Source organism: Alligator mississippiensis, chromosome 11 (genome assembly GCF_030867095.1).
Source record: "Alligator mississippiensis isolate rAllMis1 chromosome 11, rAllMis1, whole genome shotgun sequence".
NCBI lineage: Eukaryota > Metazoa > Chordata > Crocodylia > Alligatoridae > Alligator > Alligator mississippiensis.
Window position 1 is genome coordinate 1,774,299 of NC_081834.1, and position 27,980 is coordinate 1,802,278.

A 27,980-nucleotide genomic window follows, 5' to 3' on the forward strand; every position below is an offset into this window, starting at 1 on the left:
AAAGGAAAAAAAAATATAGATCTCTTTTAGAATAAGATACTGCAAATCCATGCAACTTACGAGCCTTGTGTTCCCTTTAAGACCTGAGCTTTTCTCAGTACTCTAGAGAGAAATGTTGATCATCCCCTTGAATACATTTAATAAGAATGTTCTAAACTTGATTTATTTTTACCTCGGGAGTCAGTTTTTCCCATGCTGGACTCTGTTCTATTTGGGGCATATCTTCACCAAGATCACAACTTATGTTATTGGTCTGCCTTCGAGGAAACTTGATCATAAATGTTCTCAGTTCAATAATGTAGCTGGTTAAAATATCCACGCACTTCTGCAAGCAGTTGTCAAGTTCTGTAGAGAAAAGCAATGGATCTCTGATGAAAATAAATGAACGCTACAAAGTTCACATGTACTGCTCAATGTTTAGCATATTATCTTTTGATCTCAACAAATGCAAAGCACGCCGGAACAAATATGGGCCTTAATCCAGCAACTGCATCTGCATGTGTTAGGCCTCTGACATCACTGACAGTCCACAAAGACCTGCCTTCACTGACATGCTTGCAAGATCAGGGCCCTAGTTAGTGATATTAAGCTTAAATTAAGTCAGCCAACAATTACTTATACAACTTATCTTTGGCAAGTCAGATCATGATATGTGGTGTGTAACCTGAGAAGTGGGTAAATGGGGAAGTCTTTCAGAGAGGAAGATAAGTGGCAAGGGAAATAATAAAGGCTTTTTTTGGAATTCAGTCATCTTCAGCGTTCAGAGTCAGATCAACTCGTATTCCTATCTTTGGTACTTCACAGTCTGATGCTGGCATCCCTAAACACGTGGAAGTCCCACAACCTCTGGTGGGCTGCACGACTAAGCCAGTGACCTCCTTGACCAGACAGTTTGGTCAGTTATTCTCTTATTTAGCACATATATTGTATCCAGGTAAATTGTGCGTGGCGTTATCCAAGTGAATATGATATTTTCAACAGTCAAATCTCCAGCCCAAATTAATTTCTGCAAACTTCAGAAGCACAGTTTTGGAAAAACCTAATGTCTGTGTAAAGAGTTTGGGATACTTAAATATTAAGATGCACTATTTAGGTTCTTACTAAAAAGGGCCAAGCATGGCATTAATGCCTGTAAAACAAGCTAATCATTTTACCTTCTGTGTGGATAAAGATTTCTCGGATTTGCTTGTTAAGGAAAGCCAAGGTAAGATTCAGCAGTTGCTCAGAGAAGTGTTTGCTCTGAGCTTCCATATCATTTTCTCTGACGGATGAGCAAAGTAAGTCCAAGGCAGGCCTGAGTTCTTCCACACCTGCAATATGTAGAAGATTAAAAACACACGCACAATACATTATTTTTACACAACAAAAATTATACTAATGATAAACCATAAAAGATGTCACTCACGTCAGAGAAACTTATGCAATTATACCACTTTGTTTTCATATCAATAATATGTAAAGAAGCATAGTATTAGAATACAGCCAAAAAATTAATAATTGAATGTCTTGAGTAAGTTCTCTCTCACTCATTTATTGTATAAAAACTTAAGGAGCATCATCATTCAAACATGAACCACAAGGTTGTTAAATAAACTGGAAACTGACCTGTTTTACAGGAAAAAAAATAAATATCCACAAACAAAATCAAGACAATTAAGCATTAGTGAAATTTAAAATAATAACGCTTACTTCTTAAGTAAAACTGTGATGTGATATTGGTAGACTGCTCAGCCACAGAGCAGGTTGTAGAGAGACTGAAAATATTCTCTTTACTTTTTAAAAAGAAGTCCACTGTGTCCAGCTGACGGTTCTCCAAACCAGCCTAAAGACACATATAAAAAACCCCCCAGTCATATATATTCTAAAAAGGCGTACATTTTCCCTTGCAATTTAGCTTTAATAAATTAATTACAGATAGCAATACATAAACACACTCATAGCACATATTCAGGGTAGAAAAACAAAGTGATTTAGGTTTGTACCTTCATAACAGTCATGATGTATTTACCCAGCTTCTCAGGCAGACACTGTATATTCAAACCAGAACTGCTGCCAAGAGCAGGGAGGTGGGGAGGACAGCTAGCCCACTTCCATCCCACACCCAGGAAACACTTCTAGACTAGGGAACCAGCAGGGGCAATCTGAAGTTCCTGCACTTTTATGGCTGCCAAGACTTTTAAACAATGCTCTTTATTTTCTACAAAAAATGTCAACTGGGGCCCACTGTATAGACACAAGTGGTTTTAATTTTCTGTAAGAAAGATGTTGATTTTTTATCATTGTGGTAGCATAAGCGAAGTCAGTGATGGGCATAGGCTTGTAAAGTTTGTTCTGGCTTTGCAAGGCAGAGATGATAAAACTTAGCTCTAATCATATTATATAACATATCATCTGTAAAACCTTAGAAAACAAGCTACTGAAAAAACAGCACAGAGGCTTTCAAAATAATGTAATTTTCCATGTACTGTTCCAGGCTCTTGATTAAAGGGAGAGGGGGGACCATTCCTTATAAAATGCATCATATTTAGTTTTGCTTTTTTGCTATCATTTCCTTATTTGGGGGGTTTCTTGTATTTTTTCCTACCCTGAAGTTACTGACGCATACTCTGACCCATAACTCTAGGCTAAGGGAGCATTTGGGGTGCTGGAAACAACATTATTTCTAATAAAATATTACAGCAAGTTCCTTTTGCTACTTTGCAGAAATATTTTCTTGATCTGCAATAAATGAATATTTATTTTTACCTCTAATGCATGGATGGGAATCGAACATCTTCCCCACCCATTGAGATGACAAAGGGAATCTACAATTCCAGCACTGCCATAGATTATCAGTCTGTTCAAAAACTCTTCTTGAGTTAAACCAAACAGAATCAAGGAGAGACCATGCCCTAAACAAAAGAACCAAAGAGTCACCACACTTTTAAAAAATAGTAACTTGAAACAAAGCAAGAGACTTTCCCTTGTTTTTCACATAAATGTGTCAAGCCAGCTCCCCCTTTCCTTATGAAGAAAACATCTGTACATGCTTATATAACATATATTTACAAATATAAAATTATAAGATGGTATACCTTCTCACAGGATCTATGTAACTGAGAACTGTAAACAAAAATGAAAGCACACGTGACATTCTGAGAGTTTTTTATATGCCTAGTAGACAAAACCCCATATTAACTAAAAGGAAATCTTCATCAAAAGAAAAAGACGAATCCACTAAAATATTGCCCTACATGTGTTCATGTCCAGGAAAAGCAAAATGGAAAAAAGCATGTCAGACACTCGCATAACACGGAAGGAGATGATTGCTTGGAAGAGTAAGAAGAAATGTGAAATAACCATCCATGGAACCTGTGTTTTACTACTTGGGATTTAGTTAGTCAAAGATATATAAGGCTTTTCAACAACACTGGGTGCATCTATGAGACACTTAATGTGCAGTAGACAGACTATGCATTACAGTGTCATGGCAAAAGCCATGGCAAAAACCATGCTATTAGGCTAGTGCACAGCAACATTAGTCTACTGCACATTAACTGTCACGGAAAAAAGTGTACGATCGCACTTATGTGCAGTAGGGCATCTTACTGCGAATTTTAGTGCTACCTTTTGCAAGTACTAAATTCAATGCGCAATAGGCACTGCACATTAGTGAATGTGTAGACATGCCCACTGCCCTACAACAAAACACTAACTGCTTTACGATCAAGTTTACTGTACTTCAGGTATCCAGTGTATAAGATTCTCAGCAAAGAAAAGTTAAGGAGCATGTTTAAAAAGTGATTACCAATGCAACATGTATTTACACTACAGTGAAAATATCAGCTAACGTGACATGACTCAGGTTTCATAATGGGGGTTAAGGTGATGCCGAAGCTAAGGCCAGAGGTTGACAGCCCAGAGGTTACAAATTCAAGGCCACAGCAGAAGTGCTCATGGTGTGGCCTGTCAGAGTCCAACAAATCTGCAAATTCTGCCAAGTACTTTGTCACAAGAACATGAAAAAAGAAAGGAAAGAGTTTAATAATGAAGTTGACAAAGGCAAGACAACTCACTAAGTGCTACTTTAAACACATGATTTAGAAGGAAAGTGTGGGCAAACTGTCTCAAGAGCAACAACATAAAGTTCATTTCCAGGTCCTTGCTCATTTCCTGGCCAAAGGAAAACACTGGAGCTGATAGGAATATAATGAGAAAAATTGAGGAAATGTTTTTAAGTGAAAAAACAGGACAAATGAGGTGACCAAGAAAAGTTAAACATCCAAAAGAATGCAGTAAATGGAAGAGCCACAATCTGATTCAAGGTTACAGTCTATACTTTAAGGCCACATTCTCCTTTTAGATCAGGGGTGGGCAAAATGCGGCCCAGGGGCTGGATGTGGCCCACGAGGCCATTGTATCCAGCCCACGGGGCCCCTAAAAAATTTAGAAAATTAATATTTATCTGCCTCTGGCTGCCTATCATGTGGCCCTCGATGGTTTGCCAAAAGTCAGTAAGCAGCCCTCTGCCCAAAATAATTGCCCGCCTATTTTAGATGCATATCATCAGCTTCTAGGATTGTCAACAAAAATGACATAAAGGTAACCCCAAAGACAGGACATGATGAATCTCAATTTATAAGACACAGGACGAATTACTGACTTATTTTGGAACATGGCCTTTCTAAAGCAAAGATTTAGCAAATGCATCTGTATTTGTCAGGTAACCCCCCAAAATAAGATCACGATTACAGATTTTCAGTTGCACTATAATTATTCATATTTTTTTTACCAAGAACAATCAAGTCAATACATCAAAGATGATATAAATGAGTAAGTCCATAGTTTAATTTATATGCACTGAATTTCTATCAAAACTGGGTCACAAAGTTATTGTAGGCCCCAGTAAAACATTCAGCATACCAGAAAAGTACTGAAATTATGAAGAACCAGATCAGTAGACGGGAAGCATAGCATGACATAAACCAGAAGTTTTCACCCTGGATCAGTTTAATCCAAACAAACTCACCTGTCAGAATGAGGCATAACTGCTCCTCTCCACTACAATCCACATAAACACAGTCTTTGCCAAGGTGATAATGTCTCACATCTTGACTCTCTAAATCCCACAGAGCAACAGTCAAACCTTTGGTACTCTCTGACAATGCAAACAGTGCACTAAATCCTGTCACAGATTTACATTCAAGTTTCATTATATCTTCTAATTCTTCCATATGGATTTTTTTCCACTGTCTTCCTGTATCATTATTTGCATAATCCTTCTGCGTTGATTTGGAAAGGGCACAGGCAATGTCTTCTGGAATGGAAGCCAAAGTCTCCTCTGATGTCTGGTATGTTTTAGAACCATAATGTTCAAGATGCGGAAAGTACTGGTACCAAGGTACATTAACATTAGATATGAAATTTGGAGACTCTGGTCTCTTTGACATGTTATATAGCGAGAATAAGTGTGCCTTCCATGACCTATTTTAACAAAGAGAGATTTAGACAAATCAGCCTGATTGCAAGTCATTTACATCTCAATTTTAAAAGCTTATCTTGACCAAAAAACTAATAGTAATTAAGATTTACAGATGACATTCAAAATCCTACATTTTACCCTCAAACTATTACTCAAGTGTTTTAATCCAAACTATTTTAATACCAATTACTTATTTGATGCAAATGAGTTGTATATTTAAAGCTACATTAGCTCACATATTTCACTTAGTATTTTATATTGAAGTTTTTTGGCTTTTCTCATAAATTGCCCAAGGACGTCACTACTGACTGATTTTTAAATCGTATTTTTAGCTAGAGATTAACTTTATGAGTTCACAGAATTGGTACAGCTTTAGCTTCAGGAAATTAAGGTTTTTAGTAAACTGTGTTCATCTCCAAGAATAGCTAAAGACAACATAAAATAATATGTTTGAACAAGAAATATTTAAGAGCATATGTATTCATTTATGTTAAATTTACAAACAGTTCAAGAAGAATTGTAGTATGATGCAAAGTCTACAGGCACTGATTTAAGTGTAAACCAAAGAAATATAAAAAAGTTGTTGGTGTCTAAAGATTAGTTTGGAGCTTAGAGAAAATAAGTTATGATTTCAGACCATTTCCTAGCAGTAGGCCAAGAATCAGGTACATTTTTAAACTAAGGTGAACGTATGAGCTTTCGTGATAATTTCACTTGCACCATTTGCAAATTTAAAAAAATAAATACATCAGCCATGCAGTAATAAACAAATTACCTAGACTACTTTGCAAGTGGTAATGCAACAGTTTGCTACAGAAAGTTTTTTGTTTGGGGGTTATTTATTTATGTACCTGTCTGTCCGGAATGGAAACTTCACAAATTGCATACTATAGTCAGAGCTAACAAGCTCATCTTCATCAATTCCCTCCAGTTGTTTAACAGGGAGACTTTCAAAACATCTCTTGCAAAGTAGATGCCCAGGAAACTGTCTGCAAACGAAGAAATAACATCATTCAAGGTTCACTTCCTCCAAAGTGTTTTTTTTAAGATCCAGGGGTGTAGGCTGTAGCTGTGTTGGTCTAAGGACATAGGCAGACGAGGTTCTTTGGGTGAATCTGATCTTTTATTAGACCAACTTAAATAGCTGGAAAAAAAAATGTTTAAGCAAGCTTTCGGGTTCAAAAACCCTTCGCCATCTAGGAAGAGCACACACCAACTGCTGAAACTTCCTCAGCCTGATGAAGGGTTTTTGAACCTGAAAGCTTGCTTAAAATTTTTTTTTCCATCTATTTAAGTTGGTCTAATAAAAGATATCAGATTCACCCAAAGAATCTTGTCTTTTTAAGATACTATTTTTCTATGTACTTTTTTATTAACAAAGCCAAGAAATCCTTTTGATAAAAATAAAACATTAAATAATAGCAGAGAGAAACGGACCCTCTCAAAGTGAGAACATTCTAAGTAAAAGATTCATATCATACAAACCCAAAAAAGAACCTGTAATCCTCTTTCATACAAGCAATGCTTGCAGGGTTAGGCACCTGGTTATCAAGTCTTTGCTTAGCAGTACTAATATCATACTTTTAGAGACTTCTACGAGATGCTACTACCCAGCACTGTCTAATAATTCACAATAAATCTACTGAGTCTCTTGCTGCAAGAGTACGTTATTCCTACTTAATGCAGGTGGCAAAACATATTCCAAAACAAATTAACCTATGAAACTGAAAGAAATCTGATTTGTTAGTAGTCTTCTAATATACTTCCTGGCTCATTCCTACCATAAAAAAACCTGATAGATATTTGGCTTTTGTCTACAACAGGGTCAAGATTAAGCAATAATTAATTTAACCAACCTATTAAAATCCATTTTGTAATTTTGTGACAAACATACCTGAAGTACAAATTTAAATCAACAGCAATGGCATAATGAGAAGAATTGATTATCACAGCAGTGCTGAGATCAGGTGACACCTTTACTGACTTGAGAGATGATACAGTGGTCTCCTCTGCTTTCTCATCCTGAGCATCCCTTTGGTAGAGTGCAACATTAATGTTTGCTAATAATGCACCATCAACTGTGTCAAATACATCTTTGTTCCAATGTCAAAGAAAGTGATGGATTCCAAATCGCCCAACAAAGAATACATAGAAAATGAGATAATTACATGCTTTTACCTGACAGCCCATGGCAATATTCTTAAAAGTTCCTGCACAACTAGATATTTAGAATTATTATATGTTTGTTTTGCTGTTGTACTCAAAGCAATAAAAGAACCTAAGCAGGATCAGGGGTCTATTGTGCTAGGTGCTGTACAGATACAAAATATGACCCACACAATGCATCAGAGCTGAGTTATATTTCAGAGGAGGCAATGTGTCACAACTGCAGGTACTGAACTTCCTTTCTAGAGCCACCCTTCCCTCTATCCCTGAATTTTGCACTAGGACAAAATGTATTTTCCTTATGATGTAGAACCTGTGCAAAACAAGTTTTAATAAACTGTGTCTTTTAGAACACAGAACAGCTTAAATTTTGGCAATACAAATTCCAAACAAATACAGTTTTAGATTGACTGGTTTAAAGTTGAATCAAACACTGTTTCAAAGGACTGACATAAGCCTACTTGAAAAATACTCACACTCTTCTTCTGGATGCAGCTATGCTTTGTTTTTAAACTTAAATTTAAGTAATGGACTCCAATTCCACGCAGGAAATTTTACCCTGGACAGAAATCCAGTTAGCAGGAAAAACTGCTACAGAATTTGATCAACTTCAAACAATACAATCGGGGTGTATTGGAAAATACAACCTATTGCTTGACTTCAAAAAACATTTTGAAATTATTTTTTATAATCAAGACTATTAGAAAAATAGTTTTACTGATAAATTAAAAACTGAATATTAATATAAAAACCCGAACACTTCTGAATCTGCTTTGACTTTTGTGTATATGTGCATGCATGTTACTATTTACAGTCAACTAACTCAGAGGAAAAGGAGAAAACAACATACACAATGCAAGAAAAAAATGGCTAGGAATAGATTGCAGCAGAACAGTTTGTGAAGCAAATGGTTGTTATCCTTCAAAATAACGAAGGTCAAGTTTCCTTGAAGAAACTTGGACTTAATCCTGATAGTGTTTTACTTTTGTAGCAGTATAATTTCACGCTTTCAAATGATTTATATTGGGGGAGAGCTGCTATTACAAAGGATACATATCCAGCCAGAATTATCTAATAAAAACAGAATGCCTCTACATAGGTCCGCATCTGCTACTCTTTCCAAGGCTTGAGAAGGCAACTTAAGGGTAATGCAGTCACGTGCCTCTAATTCTGAATTTTCTCCAGGAAAAGCAAGGTACACAAGAATAAAGTTGTTGACAAGCAGTAACGATGTGTTGTTTTTAAACAATAATATCTTCAGAGATGATATTGAAGAAAGATCTGCAAAAGTAAACATAAGAATATAAAACCTATACACTGCTGGATGATATCCAAAAGGATAGTTTTGATGACAGTACATAATCCCAGCTCTTCTAATCTTTTTCATGTGATGTTTTCTATACTTTTAATAATTTTTGTTACTCTTCTTGGGGGTGTTGGTTGTAGCTGTGTTGGTCTAAAGACATAGGCAGACGAGGTTCTTTGGCAAGTGTGATATCTTTCATTAGAACAACTAAACAGTTGGGAAAATTGTTCTTTCCAAGCTTTCAGGTACAAACACCCTTCTTCAGGTGTAGGGAGAGTCTGCAGGTGTTCTGTGCTCTCCTGGGTAGGACAGAAACCAGTATGTAAAAACACAGGTCTATTTAGTTGGTTTAAAAAAAGATACCACATTTACCCAAAGAACCTCATCTGCCTATGTTACTCTTCTCTATACTCAAATTTGTCCTTGAACTGCAGTGTCCAGAACTGGACAAAGTGCTCTTTATATATGAGAGTTCACCAGCTCTGAACAAAGTGAAAGAAAAACATTCTGTGACTGTCATGGGATGCTCCTGTTCCAAATAATTACCAACATTGCAAGATTGGGCTTTGGTAATCTTTTATTTCATACTTTGACCTAGAGGCGCGCTGATACATCGGTCCCATATCAGATCGGCACTGATATAAGGAAAATTGACAGTATTGACAATCTGTTTTCTGGCTGATGGGGCCGAGAAATGCCCCGTGCACACGTGCAGCCACAGCGCAGCACGCAGGCGGCCAGGAGCACAGCCCCTCAATGTGGAGAGCAGCTAGGTCTGGCTGGTAAGTCTGTTGTGGGGGAACAAGTGGGGAGAGGGAAGGGGCGTGGGGGAGGTGCAGACTGAGGCCCTACTGTGGGGGAGGGAGTGGGGCTGGGGCAGGCGCTGCACAGCCGGGGCATGGGACAGAGCCATGAGCAGATCGTCCAGGAGGTGCAGGGAGGGGTCGGTGGCTCCCTCCCTGCATATGGCCACAAGCTTGCAGAGAGCAGATTTAGATTGGACATTAGGAAGAACTTCTTCACAGTTCGAGTGGCCAAGGTCTGGAACGGGCTCCCAAGGGAGGTGGTGCTCTCCCCTACCCTGGGGGTCTTCAAGAGGAGGTTAGAAGAGCATCTAGCTGGGGTCATCTAGACCCAGCACTCTTTCCTGCCTATGCAGGGGGTCGGACTCGATGATCTATTGAGGTCCCTTCCGATCCTAACAGCTACGAATCTATGAATCTATGCCCCAGGAGGGCATGGGGGCGCGTGCCCCTGGATCTATGCATGGGACGAGGATGGGCTGTGCTGGGTTCTTCCCGGCTGGGCTGGGGCGGTGCTGGGAGTGGGGGGTATAAATTGGTATTGGCCAATACGGTTCATTAAAAACCGGCCATTGTTATCTGCCAAAAAAATCTCTACCAGTGCGCCCCTACTTCGAACCACTCATTACTTTGCACCACTTTGCTGACCAATAGTTTCTTACTTCAGGCCAGTCCATTAGGACGACTGATAACTAAGCACATACCTCATGAATACAGAGTTGAAACCGCAAACATTATAGACAGCATGAAAATATTTCACACACTCCTAAATGCCAGCCCTGCATCCCCTAATTATTTTAATAGCTGCTGGGAAAAAATCCCCCCAAAAACTGGGCCCCAAAAATCACTAGAACTTTAAAAATATGGAAAACAGACTGAATGTACTCACAAATATTTTTAATTTCAAGGAGCTTTTTAAGCATATCTTCCTTACAGCTGTACAGGGCAGTCGTGTCCGAGTTGCCATCCTCTGTACTGAATTCATAGACAAGTAATGCACGGTTTTCACTACGAACCAGTAGTTTGGACTTGTTTGCGGGGGGACCATCCTCACGGTCGGTGTCCTCCCACACAAAGCTACGGGCGCAACGGGCGACGCGTGTTATTTGTGCGCAGGACCGTCTTTCCAGCCGCAGCCTATTCCCCACGCGCCGGACCCCGTCCCAACGGCTGCGAAGTGTACACACGCGCACACGCACGGCTGCAGAGCACACGCGCACCCCCCCTTTGGCTGCAAGTCTACACACACAGAAACACACGTATGTGCGTACACACACACGCATGTCCACACAGGAACATGTTACATGCAGAAACATAGGCGTACATGTACGCACACCCACAAACCCTTACATACACCCAGAAACACACATGTACGCGCGCCCAGAAACATGTGTACATGCACACGCACACATACAGACACCCTTACACACACAAACATGTACACAGACCCTTACACACGCAGAAACACACGTACATGTACACACACAACCCCTTACACATACCCACAAAGGCGCACACGCACAAACACACAGACCCTTACACACTCGCACACACCCTTACACATAGAAACACGTGTACATGTACACACACGTGCATAAACACACACGGGCGTACACATGTGCATACACACACACATGCACACCCTCACACACACAGAAACACACTCATACACACCCTTACACACACAGAAACACACGTGCACACACGCGCACCGCCAGCCCAGGCTGCCCCTCACGCCGAGCGCTTACTCTGCGCAGGCTCCGGGCCCGGCGCTGCCGTGGCCGCGGCCGGCTCTGCCCGGTGCCAGCCCCCGGAGGTGCAGCCCGCCCGAGGCGAGAAGGCTGCCCAGCGCGTCCTGGCCCCAGCTGAGCTTGACCCGCACCGCGTCCCGCGGGGGGCCCGGGCCCGGGCCCGAGCCCGCCTCGCCCAGGGGCACCAGCAGCACCCGCAGCCCCGCCATAGCCATGCCCTGGCAGTGCCCGGCCGCCTCACGGCCCCCCACTTCCGGCCCGGGCTGAGGCAGCCGCGGGCGCCGCCATCTTGGGCGGGACACTCACTTCCGGTCAGCTGAGTACCCTGCTCGCAACGGCGGGGAGCCAGTCAGCCCCGCCCCCTCCGACCAGGAAGTTGCCAGCGCTGAGGCGAGAGCGGCGGGACGGTGGCCGCGCGGGGCCGGTGCCCTCCGATGGCGGAGCGGGAGGATGGCGCTGCTGGGCGGGCTGCTGGGCCGGCTGCTGTGGCTCTCCGGGCTCCGTAGGGGCCGCCATGCCCCGGGGACCCAGGCCATGGACCAGGACCGAGCGCTCGAGGTGTATGGTGACTATCCTCGCCGCCGCAAGCGCGCGCGCGCTCGGCCTGGGGCGGGGAGGGAGCGGGGTCCCGGGTGGCTCTGAGGGGCAGGGGAATGCCCCCGCCTATCCTCAGGACCGGCGCGCTGGGGGAAATACGGTAATTTGTGGGGGAATACGGTAATTGGGAAGGGAAGGGCTGGGAACTTTTTCACAGGCGCTAAGTTGGCCGAGGTCCCCGAGGCAGAGTGGCGTTTCTGCCCCGTTTCGGTAGTGGTTTTGAGGATTTCCCAGCTTCCTCCACCGGTCGGTCCTAAATGTGACTTTTTGTGAAGCGATTTCCGCGGAGGGGTGACTGCTGGGAAAGATCGGCATTGCATACCGACAAGCGAGTCCGCCACGGGGCACGACCGTCACGGAAGAGCCTGGGCAAGCTGAGCAGACGGAGACCTGGATACGGCCGCGTCTTGGGCATCCCCGTGCGCGAACGTGGTGTCCAGCAGACGTCGTTCTTCCAACTCTTTAGCTGGTTTTAATAAAAGAAATCACCTTTACCTAGACAACCTTGTCTGCCGATGTCCTTGGACCGCCCCGGCTCCGGCCAACAAACATTGCAGTAGTTCGCCGAAAGCTGTACAGCTGCTCCTTGCTTAACGTCAAGTTGGAAAATGCAACTTGAAGCAAAGCAACGTTAAGCGAATCCAGTTATGTCACAGTAATTAACCTACAAGCAGCCGGCGGCTAAACAACGTTATCACCAAACATTGCGCAACTTTAAACGAGTCTGTTGTCTAATAGATCAGAGACGTAATAACGAAACAGCGGTCGCTGGGAGGATGTTAAGCGAGGAGTACCTGTAATCTTTACAAGTGCCCAGACGGGGCAGATGGAACCTGCACGTGGAGCGATAATACTATACAGTGGCTTATAGATTTGGAAGCTGATATCTGGCAGCATATGAAAAAAGAAGCATCTATTTGGGCAAGAAAGCACAAAAAGATTCACTCGTCTAGCATATTTTTAAAGCAACTAAATGCGAGTCTCCTCTCAGTACTAGGGGTTGTGGCTGCGTCACGGGACAGAGAGTCAGAAGTCACACCCTCCGACCTGCTTTGTCACTGAATTATTGAGTAACCTACAATAAAGAACTTTGTCTGATTTTCCTGTTCTGCTAAATATTAAACCGCCTTGGGAGATGAAGCTTGCAACATACTTCTGCTTGTAAAGTGCTTTGGAAGCCTTGAATTTCAAGTGCCATAAAGTTGCAGGCTGCTGTAGCTAGGATCTTATGTTGGGCAATTTTAAAGAAACTGCTCTTCTTTAAATCCAGTCCACTCCAAAAAAAAATTAAATAGTGGGGGAAGGGGTGGTAAAGGGAGATGGAAGAACTTACTTGGGAACTTGTTGTCAATTTAAATAGTTTGTAATTATTTTTTTGACATAATACAATCTTGTACTCTCTTAAGTACTTTAGGAATTCTGGGAATAATGGCAGACAGGGTGCTTTGAGTAAATGTGATATCTTTTTATTAGACCAACTGGGCAGTTGGCAAATGGTTCTTTGCAAGCTTTCAGATGCAAGCGCTCTCCTTCAGGCATAGGGAGAGCCTGCTGGTGTTTGTGTGCTGTCTAGGGTCGAATAGAAGCTTAAGCCAATATGCAAAATGCAGGTCAGTGAAAATGCAAATGCATGGCAATGAAGATCAGAGGAGCTAGGAGTTAATGGGTGTGAGACAGATAGGTGAGGGGGGGTGGGACACGAGGGGAAGGTTGGGTTTTTGGTTGTAGCTGTGTTGGTGTTAAGGACACAGGCAGGTGAGGTTCTTTGGGTAGATGTGATATCTTTCATTAGACCAACTGAGTAGTTGGAAAAAAGTTCTTAGCAAACTTTTGGGAGCAGTCACCCTTCATCAGGCGTAGGGAGTCTCTGGCCAGCTGGTAAAAATGAGAGGTTACCTGAGGTTATCAGATGGTAGGCATGTTATCATGTGCCATAACTTTTTGTATCCAGTAGATATATGAAGTGAAGTTCATAGGCTCATCTGCAAAAGGTGTTTTGTAAATTCCCTTCTGAGGATTAGAATTGAGAGATTGGAGAGAGAGAGAAGTTGTCTTGTGAGAAGTGTGCACCCACAGGTAATTGGGTATTTTTGTCTTTGATAGATTTGCAGTGTGCGTTCATTCTAATATGCAGTTGTTGTTTGGTTTCTCCTACGTAGTTTCCTTCAAGGCATTCAGTGTGCTGGATGAGAAGTATTACATTTCTGGGGGTGCAGGAATGGTGATGGTTCTGTTTTGGGGGCATGTTAATGGTTCCTTACACTTCATTAGGATTTTTGGCTGAAGTTGCACTGGCAGGTGAGCACTTACGTTGAATTGACAAAGCTGAAAAAGGCATTGGGAGAAGGGTGGATCAATACTTCTGGTACTGGAGTGAGACTTGGGGAATCTGAGTTTAATTTCCTCGTTCATAAAAACTTCTTATATACTGTGTCTGGCGGTGGCATGCTCAGGCACAACATGCTGCTTGGAATGGGTCACCTCTTAAATCGGGAGTAGTGGAGTTAGCTCACCTGAGCTACCTAAAACTGCTCAATTACATTTAGCTGGCATGTGGTGCTCCAGTTATGTTTCTGGTTCTGGAGACAGTCTGCAGAGTACTTGAAGGTGCTGATGCTGAGCATGTGGTAATGTAGACAGGGCCTCAGTTAGGTCCAGATGATATTTAGGAATCTAACTCCCAGCAAAGTCGATGAGAGTAGGTGCTTGGATATCTCAGCTCAGCAGGAACAAGAAAGTAAATAATAGCTGTTTCCTAAGCCCCTGCTGGTGTGAGGATAACTTTGCTAGACTGAAAGGCACCTAGATTCAGCTGAACTGGATTGAGGTGACTTGCCCCAATGGGAATAGTTGGGTGTAGAATCAAGATGCTGTGGTTCCCAGTCATGCCAGATGTCATATAAATGTGAGAAATATAGGACTGGACAGTATATATAAAGTCACTGACTTCAGTCCCCTGTGATTGCAGGTATCCATGCAATAAATGTTTGCCTAAATCTATTGGAGCACTTTGTTGAAGTGTACTCCCCCGCAATCACTCAAATCTTGCTGAATCCATGTAGAAGGTTATGTGTCTTTAGGGAGCACCCACTAAAACATGTTCTGAGTCTTGCTTTGGGATTCATCTTTAAAACTTTGTATGCTATATAAAACTATTACTAGTAAAACTCCTTCTATTTGCTTGTACAATGAAATGTGTTTAAATTGTTACAGGGTACAAGAAAAGTGCCCTGCAAAGGTTAATGCTCTTTAACATAGCACATAACAAATGAAATATAATTGGTTCCTACATTTTATATGACAAAGAAAATGATTCCATACGAGGCTTATTTTTAGCTGGTACGGATAAATATGGATTAGTGCATTATTTTTGTATTGGCCTCGTTAAGATGGTTACAAAATCTTCCATGTGAGCCCATGCCTAGGAGTTTAAAGGGAGTGGGGGAGAAACAAGAATGGAAAATCTTTCAGGTTTACTCTTTCAGGTATACTTTCACTCAGGCTTGCTTTTGCTATCTGAAATAGTGAGCCTACGTTTCTCTTTTTTGATCAAAAAAGAGAAAAGTACTTGGCAAAAAAAGGAAGCATTTTGTCTCATTTTAAATGCATCATCCCCCCCTTGTCACAATATGATTATGATTCTTCCCTCTGCAAAAAATGCAAAATTTATCCTTCTCCTAGCTTGGAAAAAAAGTTTTTTTTTATAATGTTCTTCGAAATGGTGGTGTGGTTGCACTCTTGTGGTGCCTTTAACTACTGTGGCACACATCAACGGATTCCTGTTATCATGCCAATAGTAGCACCATGCCCCAGTGCGTAGAGAAACGTGTATGGGAGCCCATCATTCACTTGTGCAGCTCTTCAGTTATGTACCGTTGGAGGCCATAGTAAAAGGATTCCTTATTGAGCTAGTTGACCTTCGGCTTGTGCCCTAAACCTTAGTTTTGATAAGCCTCTCTTGTCCCAGTTCAGTGGGGGGCAACCTTGCTGGTAGCTGTGCCACATATTAGCCCTGCATCCTTCCCAAATGACACTCTCATCCCCTTTCCCTGCCCAGTCTGCTGCTCCCGGGTCTGTGTGCCCTTTCTGATCTCCTGCTCACAGACTTCAGCTCCTTTGAAAATGTCCTCCTTAATCACCAGCTTCACAATAACTGTAAAATAATTTAAAAATAAAACTATTAGTAGCTTCCTACAAGCACACGAGCTGCTCAAAACCTCAGCGTGTGCTTTTATGCTTCAAATATTTAAAACCAGAGCTGTTGGTTAAAAGGGTTTCTTCTCTACTAACCGATAAATTGAATTCGGGCTTAATGTCCCGTAGAGCATCAAGACTAGCAGGCCCAGGGACTATGTTTCTAATACTGAGAACTATTCTAGTTCTTGGTGTCAGATAGGTGCATAATCCCTTTGTAAGTTGTTAGTTGGGTGTTTTTATCTTGTGGGCCCTGTTTGAAAATCCCAGCTTTTGTCACAATAATGACAAATGTTTAATGACTTTTGAATCCAAGATTCTCGCTTCTAAAGAGGCATTAATAGTTGGCATTTTATAGAACTTGTGAGGACAGGAAAATATTTTATAAATATGAATTTGTTTAAATCCAAACCACCTAAAATCATAAGACAAACACATTATTTTTATTTATTACCGTGTGGTCTATAAATTACCCTGTAGAAATGCTGCTCATAAAAAATTGAAGGTCAGATGTAAGCTGTGGCTTATGTGGTTCTTGAAGCACTCTAGTCTGTAAACAGCAGTAATTTATTATGCCAATAGAGTGAGGCTTCAGCTGCATGCTTTTTCACTAACATTAATTCAGTTGGATTATTAGCTGTACTTCAAGTACTCAGTAATTGGATCTCATACACTAAAACACAAGCACTCGTATACAAACATTGTAACTTATACACTCACATGATAACTGAAATCTTAACACTGGCAGTGAATTTCACTAGAAAGTAAAACATTTTGATTTTGGTTTGATCCCTCTCTTTAATGCAGCAGTACATTCTAGACCTGTATGTAACCAATGCATTGTATAGTCTAGTCATTCTCAACACAAACATGATTCACATGATGATTAACTCAGAGATTTCAAATAGGAACCCATAATGTTAAACGTGTTCTGAGCTCTTATGGGTTTTCTGAGTTCTTTGCAACAGAAGAATTGCTCTGTTATTTTTCTGTGGTCAAAAAATAAGTGAAAACTAAGCTGGCAACTAAACTGTTTGTATACGAGTAAACTAAGCTGTTTGTATATGAATGCTTCTCTGGGATGCCTTGAGTCAAAAAAAGGTTGACTATAGACTGTAGTCTTAATCACTGTTGGTAAAACTCTCGAGGCAAGAAACTTCAATGGGTTAATTTCCGGACTGTTAAAACCTGATTAACTTTAATTGGAGTCTCTGCAAGGGCTGAATTTTTATAGAATCAGAGAGAGGTAGGGCTGGAAGGGACCTCCATAGGTCATCTAGTACCATGCCCTACCTGAGATGGGGCAAAATGGTTTGGATAGGGATGATCTTTTAAAAAAATAAATAAAACTTGAGAAGTTGCTGGCGACTTTGAGTTCAAAGTTAGCTTTTATGGCAGGGGTGGGCAAAATATGGCCTGGAGGCTGAATTTGGCCTGGCAAGGCATTTTGTCTGGCCTGCAGCAGGTCCACTGACCCTACCCAGCCCTGGCATGGGGGGGCAGCCTGGGCTATAGCTCTTGTAGGGCTGGTGTGGCGTGGTGGCTGGACTGGGTTTCCTGGCAGCCCCAGCAGTGGCTCCTTCTGGCTGCTGCTGCCGAACCAGCCCCACTGCCCAGGCACTCCAGCCTGTCTGCCCCGCACCCACGGCTGGGGGTGGGATCTGCGTGAGTAGGCCGTGCAGGCGGGAGGATGGGATGGGGCCACAGGTGGTCAGGGAGCTGCATCCGGAAGCAGCTGGGGCCAGGATTACAGGGTGGTGATGGCACGGGGCCAGGGCTGTGGCCTGGGTGAGAGCCACAATCCGCTCCCTGCACGTCCCTGTGATGGCTGCTGGTTCCATGGGCAGGGACACGTGGGGAGCAGATTGCGTCTCTGCCCCAGGCCCCAGCTCTGTGCTGTCACCAGTCTGCGATCCCAATTCCAGGTCACGCCACCCCATGCTGTGACGGGGAAAAGGGTACTGACCTGGCCTGCGACAGCTCACTAAAACTTCCTAAGTGGCCCTCTGGCCAAAATAGTTTCCCACTCCTGTTTTACAGTCTGTATTGAATACAGTAGAATGAGTAATTATTTGAGACTTTGACTCTATTGCTCCCAAATAAGTAAACTTAAACTGGAGGCACTTGGCAATCTTCAGGATGTCCTAAATTAGATTATAATGAGAAATACTGAAAAATAATAGAAGCCAAAAGGCTTCCTGAGCCGAATCTTGTGAAGTGCTTTTATAAGTTGTGCAAGATAAAGACTTCTTATTTTTTGCTTTCAATACATAAAGTACTGTGCACACAATTGGAACTGTTACCTTTTTCATAAGGTAGGCCTGGACAGCCACAGAGACTTTTTAAAAAGGGCTTGATATATTCACAAGATAAACTAGAATTTGCACGCATTCTGTGTAAGGTCTGTGTTTTGACTATCGGACCATCGGACCTTCACTGCCATGCAGAATTGATGCTTCTAACGTTAAGTGTCATGGGCATAGAAATATTCTTAGCATTTTTTGGCTTCTGTTACTCTTTGGTAAACCGAGCAGAAAGAGGTTTCAGTAACCAGGCCTTTTCTGGGAATGAACAACGAGAACTGCTAAGAAGACAACCTCTTAAAACCCTGTGAATTTTTTGAATGTTTCTACTTATAAAAGTTCCTTCATTTCTGGTGTATTTTCTTCCGTTTTAGATATAATTCGAACTATTCGGGACCCAGAGAAGCCCAACACTTTAGAAGAACTGGAAGTGGTAACAGAAAGCTGTGTTGAAGTACATGAGATAAATGAAGATGAATATCTGGTTATAATCAGGTTTACTCCAACAGTACCTCATTGCTCTTTGGCTACTCTCATTGGTAAGACTTGTATTTTATTCAGGCCCCCTTTATTGTTTTTTGTTAACTCTATAGCCTTTGTTTTTACTAAAGGTTTGTCACCTATTTGACTTGGAATTGTATATTGGAAACTGTTAACAAAGCTGAGAAGTACTATAATATTTTTAATTTAGTCTCTTGAGAAACCAAATAAAACTTCTAGTTCCTGTTTAGGGGGTTTATTCTCTAAAGTTCATTATTTTTGGGTATGGCTGTTGCAAGAAACACTGATACAAAGAAGAGAGGCCTGGGGCTGCATGTGCATGACTTCATGACTTCTGCCTGTTAGGCCCAAGCTGCACTATAGATTGGATAATTTTTGGCTTGACAGCAGTCTTTTAAAAATAACTCTTCTTAATATGGATCTTGCAGTGTTTTACAATTCAGTATAAGCGTTCATTTTTAAGTAGTGTATTGCAAACGAACAAGTAGCGATAATTCAGTATCAATCAGTCGTTTGACCCCAGTACTCTTTCCTGCCCAGGGCAGGGGTTGGACTTGATGATCTGCTCAGGTCCCTTCTGACCCTACAACTGTGAAACTGTGAATCCACAGGAATGTTTCCAGATGCACTGCAAGATGGCTTGGTGCAGAAGTAAACCAAGTAACAGCCTAACCTTGCTTTAGGTGGTCTAAGTATTTACCAACCATGGTAAAGACATCTTACAACTACAATGGCCAGATTATTTTGAAAATAAATGAGACCGAAGCAGTAATGTTGAAGTACGCATAGATGATAAATGATAAGGCTCAGTAATACAATAACATGATAGTGTGTAGTGACCACAGACTATCATAAGGTGCGTTGTATTTCCTTCAGACAGTAACCATCAGGGACTTAAAAAAAATAAAGCAGAAAATCCAAAAAAACTTGTGAGGTGAGTTTCTGAAGTTATTACACTCACAAAACTCCCATTAAAGACCAAAAAAAAAGTTAGCTCTTTAATGGCTTCCTTATCTAGATATGTCATATATTTCAAATACATATATTTTAGTTTTTACGATCTGGGAGTCACCTGGCTGATATTCTTCTGAAGAAAGGTAGTTGATAGGAGCCCATGTTTAGGTGGGATACTTGGAAATCATACATGATTCCTTCATTTTGCCACTGGTAAAGAAGTTTAGAGAAAAATAGTCTCTCAGATCTCCAGAATTATGTGAGAGGCCTTTGATTTCATTTTTAAGGGATCTTGAGCTAGAATAAAGCTCTGTTTTGCTTATTTTCTTTAATTTCACATTGAGGGGGTGGAGGATCGGCTATACCTGTAACGTAACTAGGCTTCAGTTCTGTGAAGACCTTATATTCGAATGCATTAGGTCTGGCTCATTTTACAGCCAGAAAGATTCCCAATTGACATATTTTAAATACTTTCCTTAAAAGAAAATCAGTGTTTGAATTTTAATGAGAGAAATTGGGTTGTAAGTGCTGGGATAATGGAAAAGCAAAGGTACACATAAAGCATTGACTTACCAGCTACTAAATAATTTACTTACAAAAAACGTGATGCCCAGGAGTGTCGGGTACCTAACATCAGCAGGGCTGCTCGCATTTGCAACATGTTTAGGACTTTTGCTGTTACAGAAAAGTGAAATAGTTGGCTGACCAAAAGTGGATGTGATTTCTGGGGTTTGATTTCTGTTGTGTTGCACAACTTAAGTCACAGTTCCTCATTCTGTCAAAGGAAAGGGCTACAGTAACCATCTAAACCCCTGTAGCATGTGGAAATAGGCTGTAAACTTCCTGTCACCTGCACAGCTACTTGATTTCAAGTTGCTAATTTTTCTTCTGTTTCTTACTAGGCTTCTCTCAACTTGGCAGTACCCTTAACGATGATTGGTGTAGTTGCTGATGTTAAATCCTCTTTGATATAGTGGAAAGGGGATTAACTAATAGCATGGTGTCCATAGAGGACTTTGAATCGCCACCTCTTCTCTGTCTGAAGTAGACAGGATTTTTATTGACCTACAGGGCATTTTGCAGGGCCTGTATCTGTTAACTGACCGTTGGGGCAGAGCAATATGCTTAGGTGTTGGCATTACATGCTGCTGTTTGGTAAAGAGGGGAGTTGTTTGTTCAGTTTGTTTTGATAGATTTTATTTTAACTAACTAGTAGGAATTGCAGAGCCTACATATGAGTGATTTTTAATTTATTCAAAATTTAAGAAAGGCATTTTTTAAAAGTCTAGGCAGATAGCAAACATCAGGCAGAAAGGAACAGGTAGATGAGAAAGATGGAATATCTTTTTTTTCTGTAACTGTTAAGGCAGAAAGTAGGGCAGGGTAGCACTGTAGGGACTTACTGGTTCAGAGGAACATGAGTTTCACAGGCAATGACTTACCTTTTGCATGACTTCAGAGTAACATGGCTAATAACTTCTGGGATTATTAAAAGATCAGTCTTATGGGGAATCGCCAGGTGACTGTAAAGTTGGCCGATATCTGTAAGAGTCTCCTCTTCTAAGGAACTCCTGGATGATGATCTGACCTGTGCAATGAATTAAAATAACCTCTTCATCTTCCTGTGCTGGTTTTGATGCTTAAGGAGTTGAACACTTCACAATTTTATATAATTTTTTCTAGGTAATTGCATGCAATCTAGTAACTTACCACTACAAGAATTCAGCTGGTGCAGTAATACATTTAAAAATGCTGCATTTAAATGCTTATAGGTAACGTGCAGTGTTTTTTCACTGTTCCATCAGTAGTTCGTTTAATGTATTAAGCCAGATTTAAATTGTAAACTCGCCACACCAGATTCTTCTGTGCCTTGTATAGTATTGTACACATGACCAGCATTTAACAAATGTAATAATGTACAATGGAAATCAGTTAACTGTTGATTAGGTCAGGTATACAGCAAGCTTTGGAGGTTGAGAAGGATTCCACTGGATTGTTCCAGCTTTGTATAACATTTTAAACTAATGCTAGTTTGCTAACTAGGGAAAGTCTTCCAAAAGAAATATGTTTAACTGCATTTGGCAAGACAGTAGTAGATACTAACCTCTAGTGGAAGAATGTAGAGAGTGGAGAAAAATGAGAGTTTAGTGCAACTCAAATGAGGTATAGCACTGGCTTTCCTATTAATATGCTGCCTCGCTGACAGGGAAAAAGCATCTCTTGGTCAGAGTGTTGTTCATTTTTGTTGTCATGCATTTATTGGGCTTCTGTTAAAGATGCTAAAGAGTGACAATCGTCAACTGTATCGGCATTCTTGGGTGCAAATAGTTGTCATCTTTTTATTTTACTTTTTTATGCAGGGCTTTGTTTACGAATAAAACTTCAGAGATGTTTGCCTTTTAAACACAAGGTAAAGAATTTTTCTATTATTCTCTTATCAGACCATGCACAAGTGTGTCAAATAACAGTTTTTGGTTTTTAGCTTTTTGTGTAAAAATACCCCTTGGGATTGCTTACTTAGCTTTTAAATTATGGTCAAAGATATGTCTTTCTGAATATTGCATATGTATATTTCCCGGACCATGACAGCTACAACATGCCAACCCTATCAAATATTGCGCAGTCACAGCATATGAAGGAAGGTTGTAGTAACAGTGACTTTGGCAAATGCTTTGAGAAAAAGGGAGTTGAGAAAAACTGCTTTCGAAAGACACAACACTTAGTGCTCTAAGTTTCAGAAATCTGGCAATAAGGAGAACCTGATCACCATCAGTTTTCTGAAAACAAATGACAACCAATGAACGATGAAAGACAGGACACTTTAACTACGACTATTTTAAGTTCTGTTGAAGCCTTACCAGAAAGAACTGTGGGCCATTAGAATGCTTCGGAGCACCCAGGCATTGCGACTGTCATTGATGTTTAACTACTTACTAGATTTTTCAGTCCCTGAGAAACACTGTGGGCAACCACAGTTCAACCTGATTGAGGAAGCAAGCTGACTTGAGGGCAAGATAGCTTAATATGCAATCTGCCATCTTTTTAAATGTTTGACTTTAGACAGAACTTACACTGCCAGTGGAGTCTGCAGTGCAAAGGTAATCTGTAAAACAAACTGAAATAGACTGTTAGTGATTTTGCTAGAAGAGCGTAGAAAAACTGCAGAGATTGCTTATGGAACCAGGTATGGAAATGGGATTTGTTTTCCTAAACTGAAGAATTGCTATATCCAGTGGTCACCCTAATCCTGAATACCATTTCTGCTCTAGCTACTTTACTGGAAGGTTTAAGAAATCATGTAGTAGGGAATTTTTGAGACAAACCATCCCTAGGAAAAGTTTCTTTTAACCTCATTAGTTAAAAGTTGGCTTTGACCTTCCAAAACTCACTTGTATTTACAATCAAAGTAATTTCAGGGTTCGGATTTCTAAGAGTTTTCGCTCCCAAAGGACATGCATATAACAAAATAACTAATGAGCGTTTGCCATCTCCTCTTAAAAACATGGTAGAGATATGATGGATACTGTGATAAAACTGGGTATGTCTACGCCTCTCTGTACAGCAATGTTGTTACTGCGCTGTACTTTAGTGCCTCTTTTTGGAAGTACTAAAACACGCAGCAGTAACAGCCTGTACTGCACTGTATGGGTGGCGCACACTTAAATTTTCCCTAATACGTCACCGTAGCAGCGCACTATGAGCGGTGAGTGTGCCACTGGCAGCATAGCTAGCGATCACATGTAGACCCGTGTCATCTACAGCTGTAGTGCACTGTACAGGGACACAGCGCATCACTGCATCCCCCTAGAGCGAGGTGTAGATGCACCCACTGAATAGCCAAGGGAACTCAACTGCAGATGGGCAATGCAGTGTTGAGATCACTTAGTTAAAAATACACCTGTTTCTTGGGTCTCCTCAGGTTTAGGATGAGTTCACTAGTACTGATCTATTAATTATTTGGTACTGAAGATGTTGAATTATATTACCAGTTAAACTGTTGTAAGGGATATCCTAAAGCAGTGTGTATGATGCGGCAAATATATAGCATTGTTGATTCATAACAAATCACTTTTATTACACTGCTGAAATGAAAGCTGTGGTAATTTAAATACATTTGTAGTTCAGTCTTTTAATTTTACAGCAAAAACAGTGTTACAGTAAAGTCACTACAGTAATTTAGCCTTTGCAGGGAGTTGGGGTTCGATCTATGTATATCATTCATATGCTGTATGAGAATAGCCTTTAGTTGAGAGCTGTTACCTTGACGCCAAGGCTAGCAGTTATGAAACTGTAAGGTGCTATTGTGACAGGATCTGTCCTAGTGTTATACATTTTGACTCGGATGCTTTAGCTCTTCAGGCTTTTAAAAGATGAAGCATTGTTAGCTTGTAGGAGCTCCTCCTAGAAGGTTTTTTCTCAGATGTGTTTAATCTGTTTATGAAAGTAATCGTTGCAATGTTTTCTTGGGCCACTGCCTCCTGCATTGAGGTCCTGAGGGCTGGCTGGAAAGATAGTGCTGGCTCTTTGCCAAATTTTCAGCCGTTTCACTGCATTACTTGTCTATGTGAACAACTGATAAAGTTATCGCTGTGATGCTTCGTTACTCATGGAAGGAACATTGGCCTGTGCAATTGCAAGATAGAGGGGAGATGTCTGTAAGGTGGTGAAGATGTCATCCAGAGTATGAAAAAGTCTAGCACAACTATTGTAGATAGTGAAATAGCATCATTGACACACACACTGCTCAAGTAAGTGTTCTTTGGACAAGATGTCTGTCTTTTAGCAGTGCAGGAGTATAACTATTCATTTTTGCTACTAACATTATTTATCTCTTACTTAGTTGGAAATCTACATATCAGAAGGTACGCATTCCACTGAGGAAGACAGTAAGTGAATCTTGTAAATTAAATGAATGTAGCTTCTGATTCTGTGGTTGGGAGGGTTGAGGACAGAGGAGAGGTGGAGAGTACAGTGGCAAAACTGTATGATAAAACATGCTGTTTTAAGAAACCTTGGAAGTTGGTTCAGCTTGTTCATGTTGCACATAGATATATCTTTGAGGCATACTTTTAAGGGGAAAATAAATAACATGCTGCAGATATGCCAGTGAATAAACTTCTGGAGTTTACTATGGGTGTTTGATCTTGCAATTTTTTAACATCCACTGAGATAAACTTAAGGCTGTGCGAAACTGGTGTGTTTCAATTCGGTTTCAGATTCGGCTGTTTTGGAGGATAGTGATTTGTTTCGGTGCTTCAGATCACTATCCTGTTTTGTTTCAGTCAAATCTGTTTCAGAGATTTGGCTCCACCAAATCTGTTTTGAACGGGCTGCAAGGGAAGCTGCATACAGCCCTACCCAGCCGGGTGGGGCTTGGGGCCAGGGGTTGCAGGGCCCCAGCAGGGAGCAGGATGGGGCTGAGGGTAGCTCACCTAGGGAAGGGGAAGGGCCACTGCCCTCCATGCAGGCAAGGAGACCCCCGCGCAGCTTTCTGATCCTTTTCACGACACGGGGCTGCGCAGGGCAGGTGGCGGCGGTAAGGATACCCCAGATTCATAGATTCATAGATGTTAGGGTCAGAAGGGACCTCAACAGATCATCGAGTCCGACCCCCTGCATAAGCAGGAAAGAGTGCTGGGTCTAGATGACCCCAGCTAGATACTCGTCTAACCTCCTCTTGAAGACCCCCAGGGTAGGGGAGAGCACCACCTCCCTTGGGAGCCCGTTCCAGACCTTGGCCACTCGAACTGTGAAGAAGTTCTTCCTAATGTCCAGTCTAAATCTGCTCTCTGCTAGCTTGTGGCCATTGTTTCTTGTAACCCCCGGGGGTGCCTTGGTGAATAAAACCTCACCAATTCCCTTCTGTGCCCCCGTGATGAACTTATAGGCAGCCACAAGGTCGCCTCTCAACCTTCTCTTGCGGAGGCTGAAAAGGTCCAGTTTCTCTAGTCTCTCCTTGTAGGGCTTGGTCTGCAAGCCCTTGACCATACGAGTTGCCCTTCTCTGTACCCTCTCCAGGTTATCTGCATCCTTCTCGAAGTGTGGCACCGCAGAATTGCCCTCCCAGGGCGGATCTCTTCTCCCTGTGGAGCCAGGTCACGCAGCAGGGATTCCCCAGCCCCAGGTTCGATTCTCCAGCTCTCTGATCATTCCCCCAACTCTTTCTGGGGGGCGCGGGACCCTGGATCCACAGGCCGGGTTTCAGCAGGCTGCTGCTGCAGGCTAGGACCAGTGGCAGCACCAGTTTTTTCGGCACAAGAGGCTGCTGCTAGCCCCAGCCTGCAGCGGCAGCCTGCTGAAACCGCATGAACAGATTGGGGGCTTGCACCCCACTCCCCGGGAAGAGCTGGGGTAATGATCAGAGAGCTGGGGAATCGAACCGGGACTACATGTCTATATTAGAGCAGTCCTTCCCCCCACCCTCTTTCCCCTCCCTCTTCTTAGTTTTTGTTTCCCTGCAAGCCTGGCTCTGAAACTCTGAAATTCTCTGAAATGTTTTGGAGCCTTCTGATTTGTTTCAGAGTCTTCTGTTTTGATTTGGACTTGGTCTTTTGGGTGCCGAAACGGCCCAAAACGCCTCCAGAATGAAACGGCTGCTGAAATTTCACACAACCCTAATAAATATTTCTTAGCATTTTTTTAAAGAATCTACAGGACCTTGATACTCTCTGTTGCACGTTCAGTTTAAAAACTTCTATCTCTGTTTTGAGAGAGAATTTTTAAATAAAAAGCCAAGAAAGACTGTATCTATGCCATGTTTCAAATGTTTGTTCTTTTTTCATTTTCTCCCTAAAGTATGTCTAGAATTTTTTTTGGCCAGGGAAAATTTGTGTTTTGTCCTCCTCCCCCCTGCTCCCAGACTCTTTTTTTTTTCTTAATCATATGGCTAGAAACTGTAGTAGGATACATTCAAACTATACAAATGCACTGTTTTAAGTAAGTGAAAGTGCTTGATCATGGCAACAACTTATCTAGGGGTGTGGTGGCTGTTCTCTCACTTTTAATCGGGTGGGGGGGGAGTGGATGTCTTTCTAAAAATTATCAGCTCTATCTTAACCAGAAATCATGGGCTTGTTGATGGAATTAGTTGGTGACAGTCTGTGGTCAGTGTTATGCAAAAAGTCAGACTAGGACCCTACTGGCTTAAACTGCAAAAGTTCAGGGAAACTTGGATTGGTAAAATGCCTGACTTGACTTTTCATCTGGTATTTTGCAGTCAACAAGCAAATAAATGATAAGGAGAGAGTAGCGGCTGCAATGGAGAATCCAAACTTGCGTGAAATTGTGGAGCAGTGTGTCACAGAACCTGATTAGCGGCTGCAGAAACCACAGAGCTATGATTGTTTTGATACATTTGTTTTAATATCTTTGTAAAACCTTAAGGCCTTGTGCTTAATACTTGAGTTCTTTATATCTGCTGCATGTTTTTTTAAGGGAAATCATTTATATAACAGATTTAAATTATAAGGAGGTAAGTTGCAGGATATAAAATTAAATGAAGTGTGTAATTTTAAGAATTTGTAATATTTGGTGTTAACAGAGAAATATTTTATTGAGTTAAGAGCCAGCTGTGTTGCCTTCTGATGCACATCGTGATATAAAACCAATTTTGCAGGTTAAGTTTCCACTCTGTTCAAGTGGAACATTTCAATCACTACGCTGTAAAAACCCATAAATAAATATAGATTCTTATAATGAAAAGCCAGTTCTTGTTTTGAATCTTCTTGCTCTAATCTCACAAATTTCTCTTGCTATATTAAACAGAGAAGTAAATGTCTTCATGTGTCTTCACATATCCTGTATTTCCACACTGTGAGTCATAGAAGTTGAAAGACATGTAAAACTTTATTTGATATTTGAAATTTCAAAATATTGTTGATTATTCAACAAATTCAAAATATTGTTGATTATACAACCTCAGTGGTGATGTTTTTTGTGTCCTTA

At 41.4% G+C, this 27,980-nt stretch overlaps 2 protein-coding genes across 5 annotated transcripts in view; one reads left to right on the forward strand and one right to left on the reverse strand.

Annotated features, from left to right (window-relative positions):
* The window catches only part of SPG11 (SPG11 vesicle trafficking associated, spatacsin), a 49,745-nt gene extending 37,978 nt beyond the window's left edge, over positions 1 to 11,767 (reverse strand). Inside the window, exons 1-10 of one of the 4 annotated variants that reach the window (XR_002093336.2) lie at positions 11,485 to 11,761; positions 10,626 to 10,813; positions 8,681 to 8,908; positions 7,356 to 7,554; positions 6,313 to 6,450; positions 5,009 to 5,463; positions 2,746 to 2,891; positions 1,690 to 1,822; positions 1,155 to 1,310; positions 173 to 345 (exon numbers count right to left, since the gene is read on the reverse strand). Coding sequence is in view for 3 of the 4 variants with exons in the window: in XM_019496933.2 (XP_019352478.2) it covers positions 173 to 345; positions 1,155 to 1,310; positions 1,690 to 1,822; positions 2,746 to 2,891; positions 5,009 to 5,463; positions 6,313 to 6,450; positions 7,356 to 7,554; positions 8,681 to 8,908; positions 10,626 to 10,813; positions 11,485 to 11,702 (2,034 nt within the window). In the remaining variant the exon portion in view is untranslated. Of the gene's footprint in view, positions 1 to 172; positions 346 to 1,154; positions 1,311 to 1,689; positions 1,823 to 2,745; positions 2,892 to 5,008; positions 5,464 to 6,312; positions 6,451 to 7,355; positions 7,555 to 8,680; positions 8,909 to 10,625; positions 10,814 to 11,484 lie in introns of all 4 variants that reach the window. The other 3 variants (XM_019496933.2, XM_006267622.4, XM_059714498.1) reach the window with 3 other exon arrangements.
* Positions 11,768 to 11,841: 74 nt separating this feature from the next.
* CIAO2A (cytosolic iron-sulfur assembly component 2A) lies at positions 11,842 to 27,741 on the forward strand. The gene is made up of 5 exons (XM_014601157.3): positions 11,842 to 12,052; positions 18,956 to 19,120; positions 22,397 to 22,446; positions 24,877 to 24,922; positions 27,253 to 27,741. Exons 1-5 carry the CDS (start codon positions 11,938 to 11,940, stop codon positions 27,348 to 27,350), a joined length of 474 nt encoding a protein of 157 aa, XP_014456643.1. The 5' UTR covers positions 11,842 to 11,937; the 3' UTR covers positions 27,351 to 27,741.
* Positions 27,742 to 27,980: the final 239 nt, after the last annotated feature.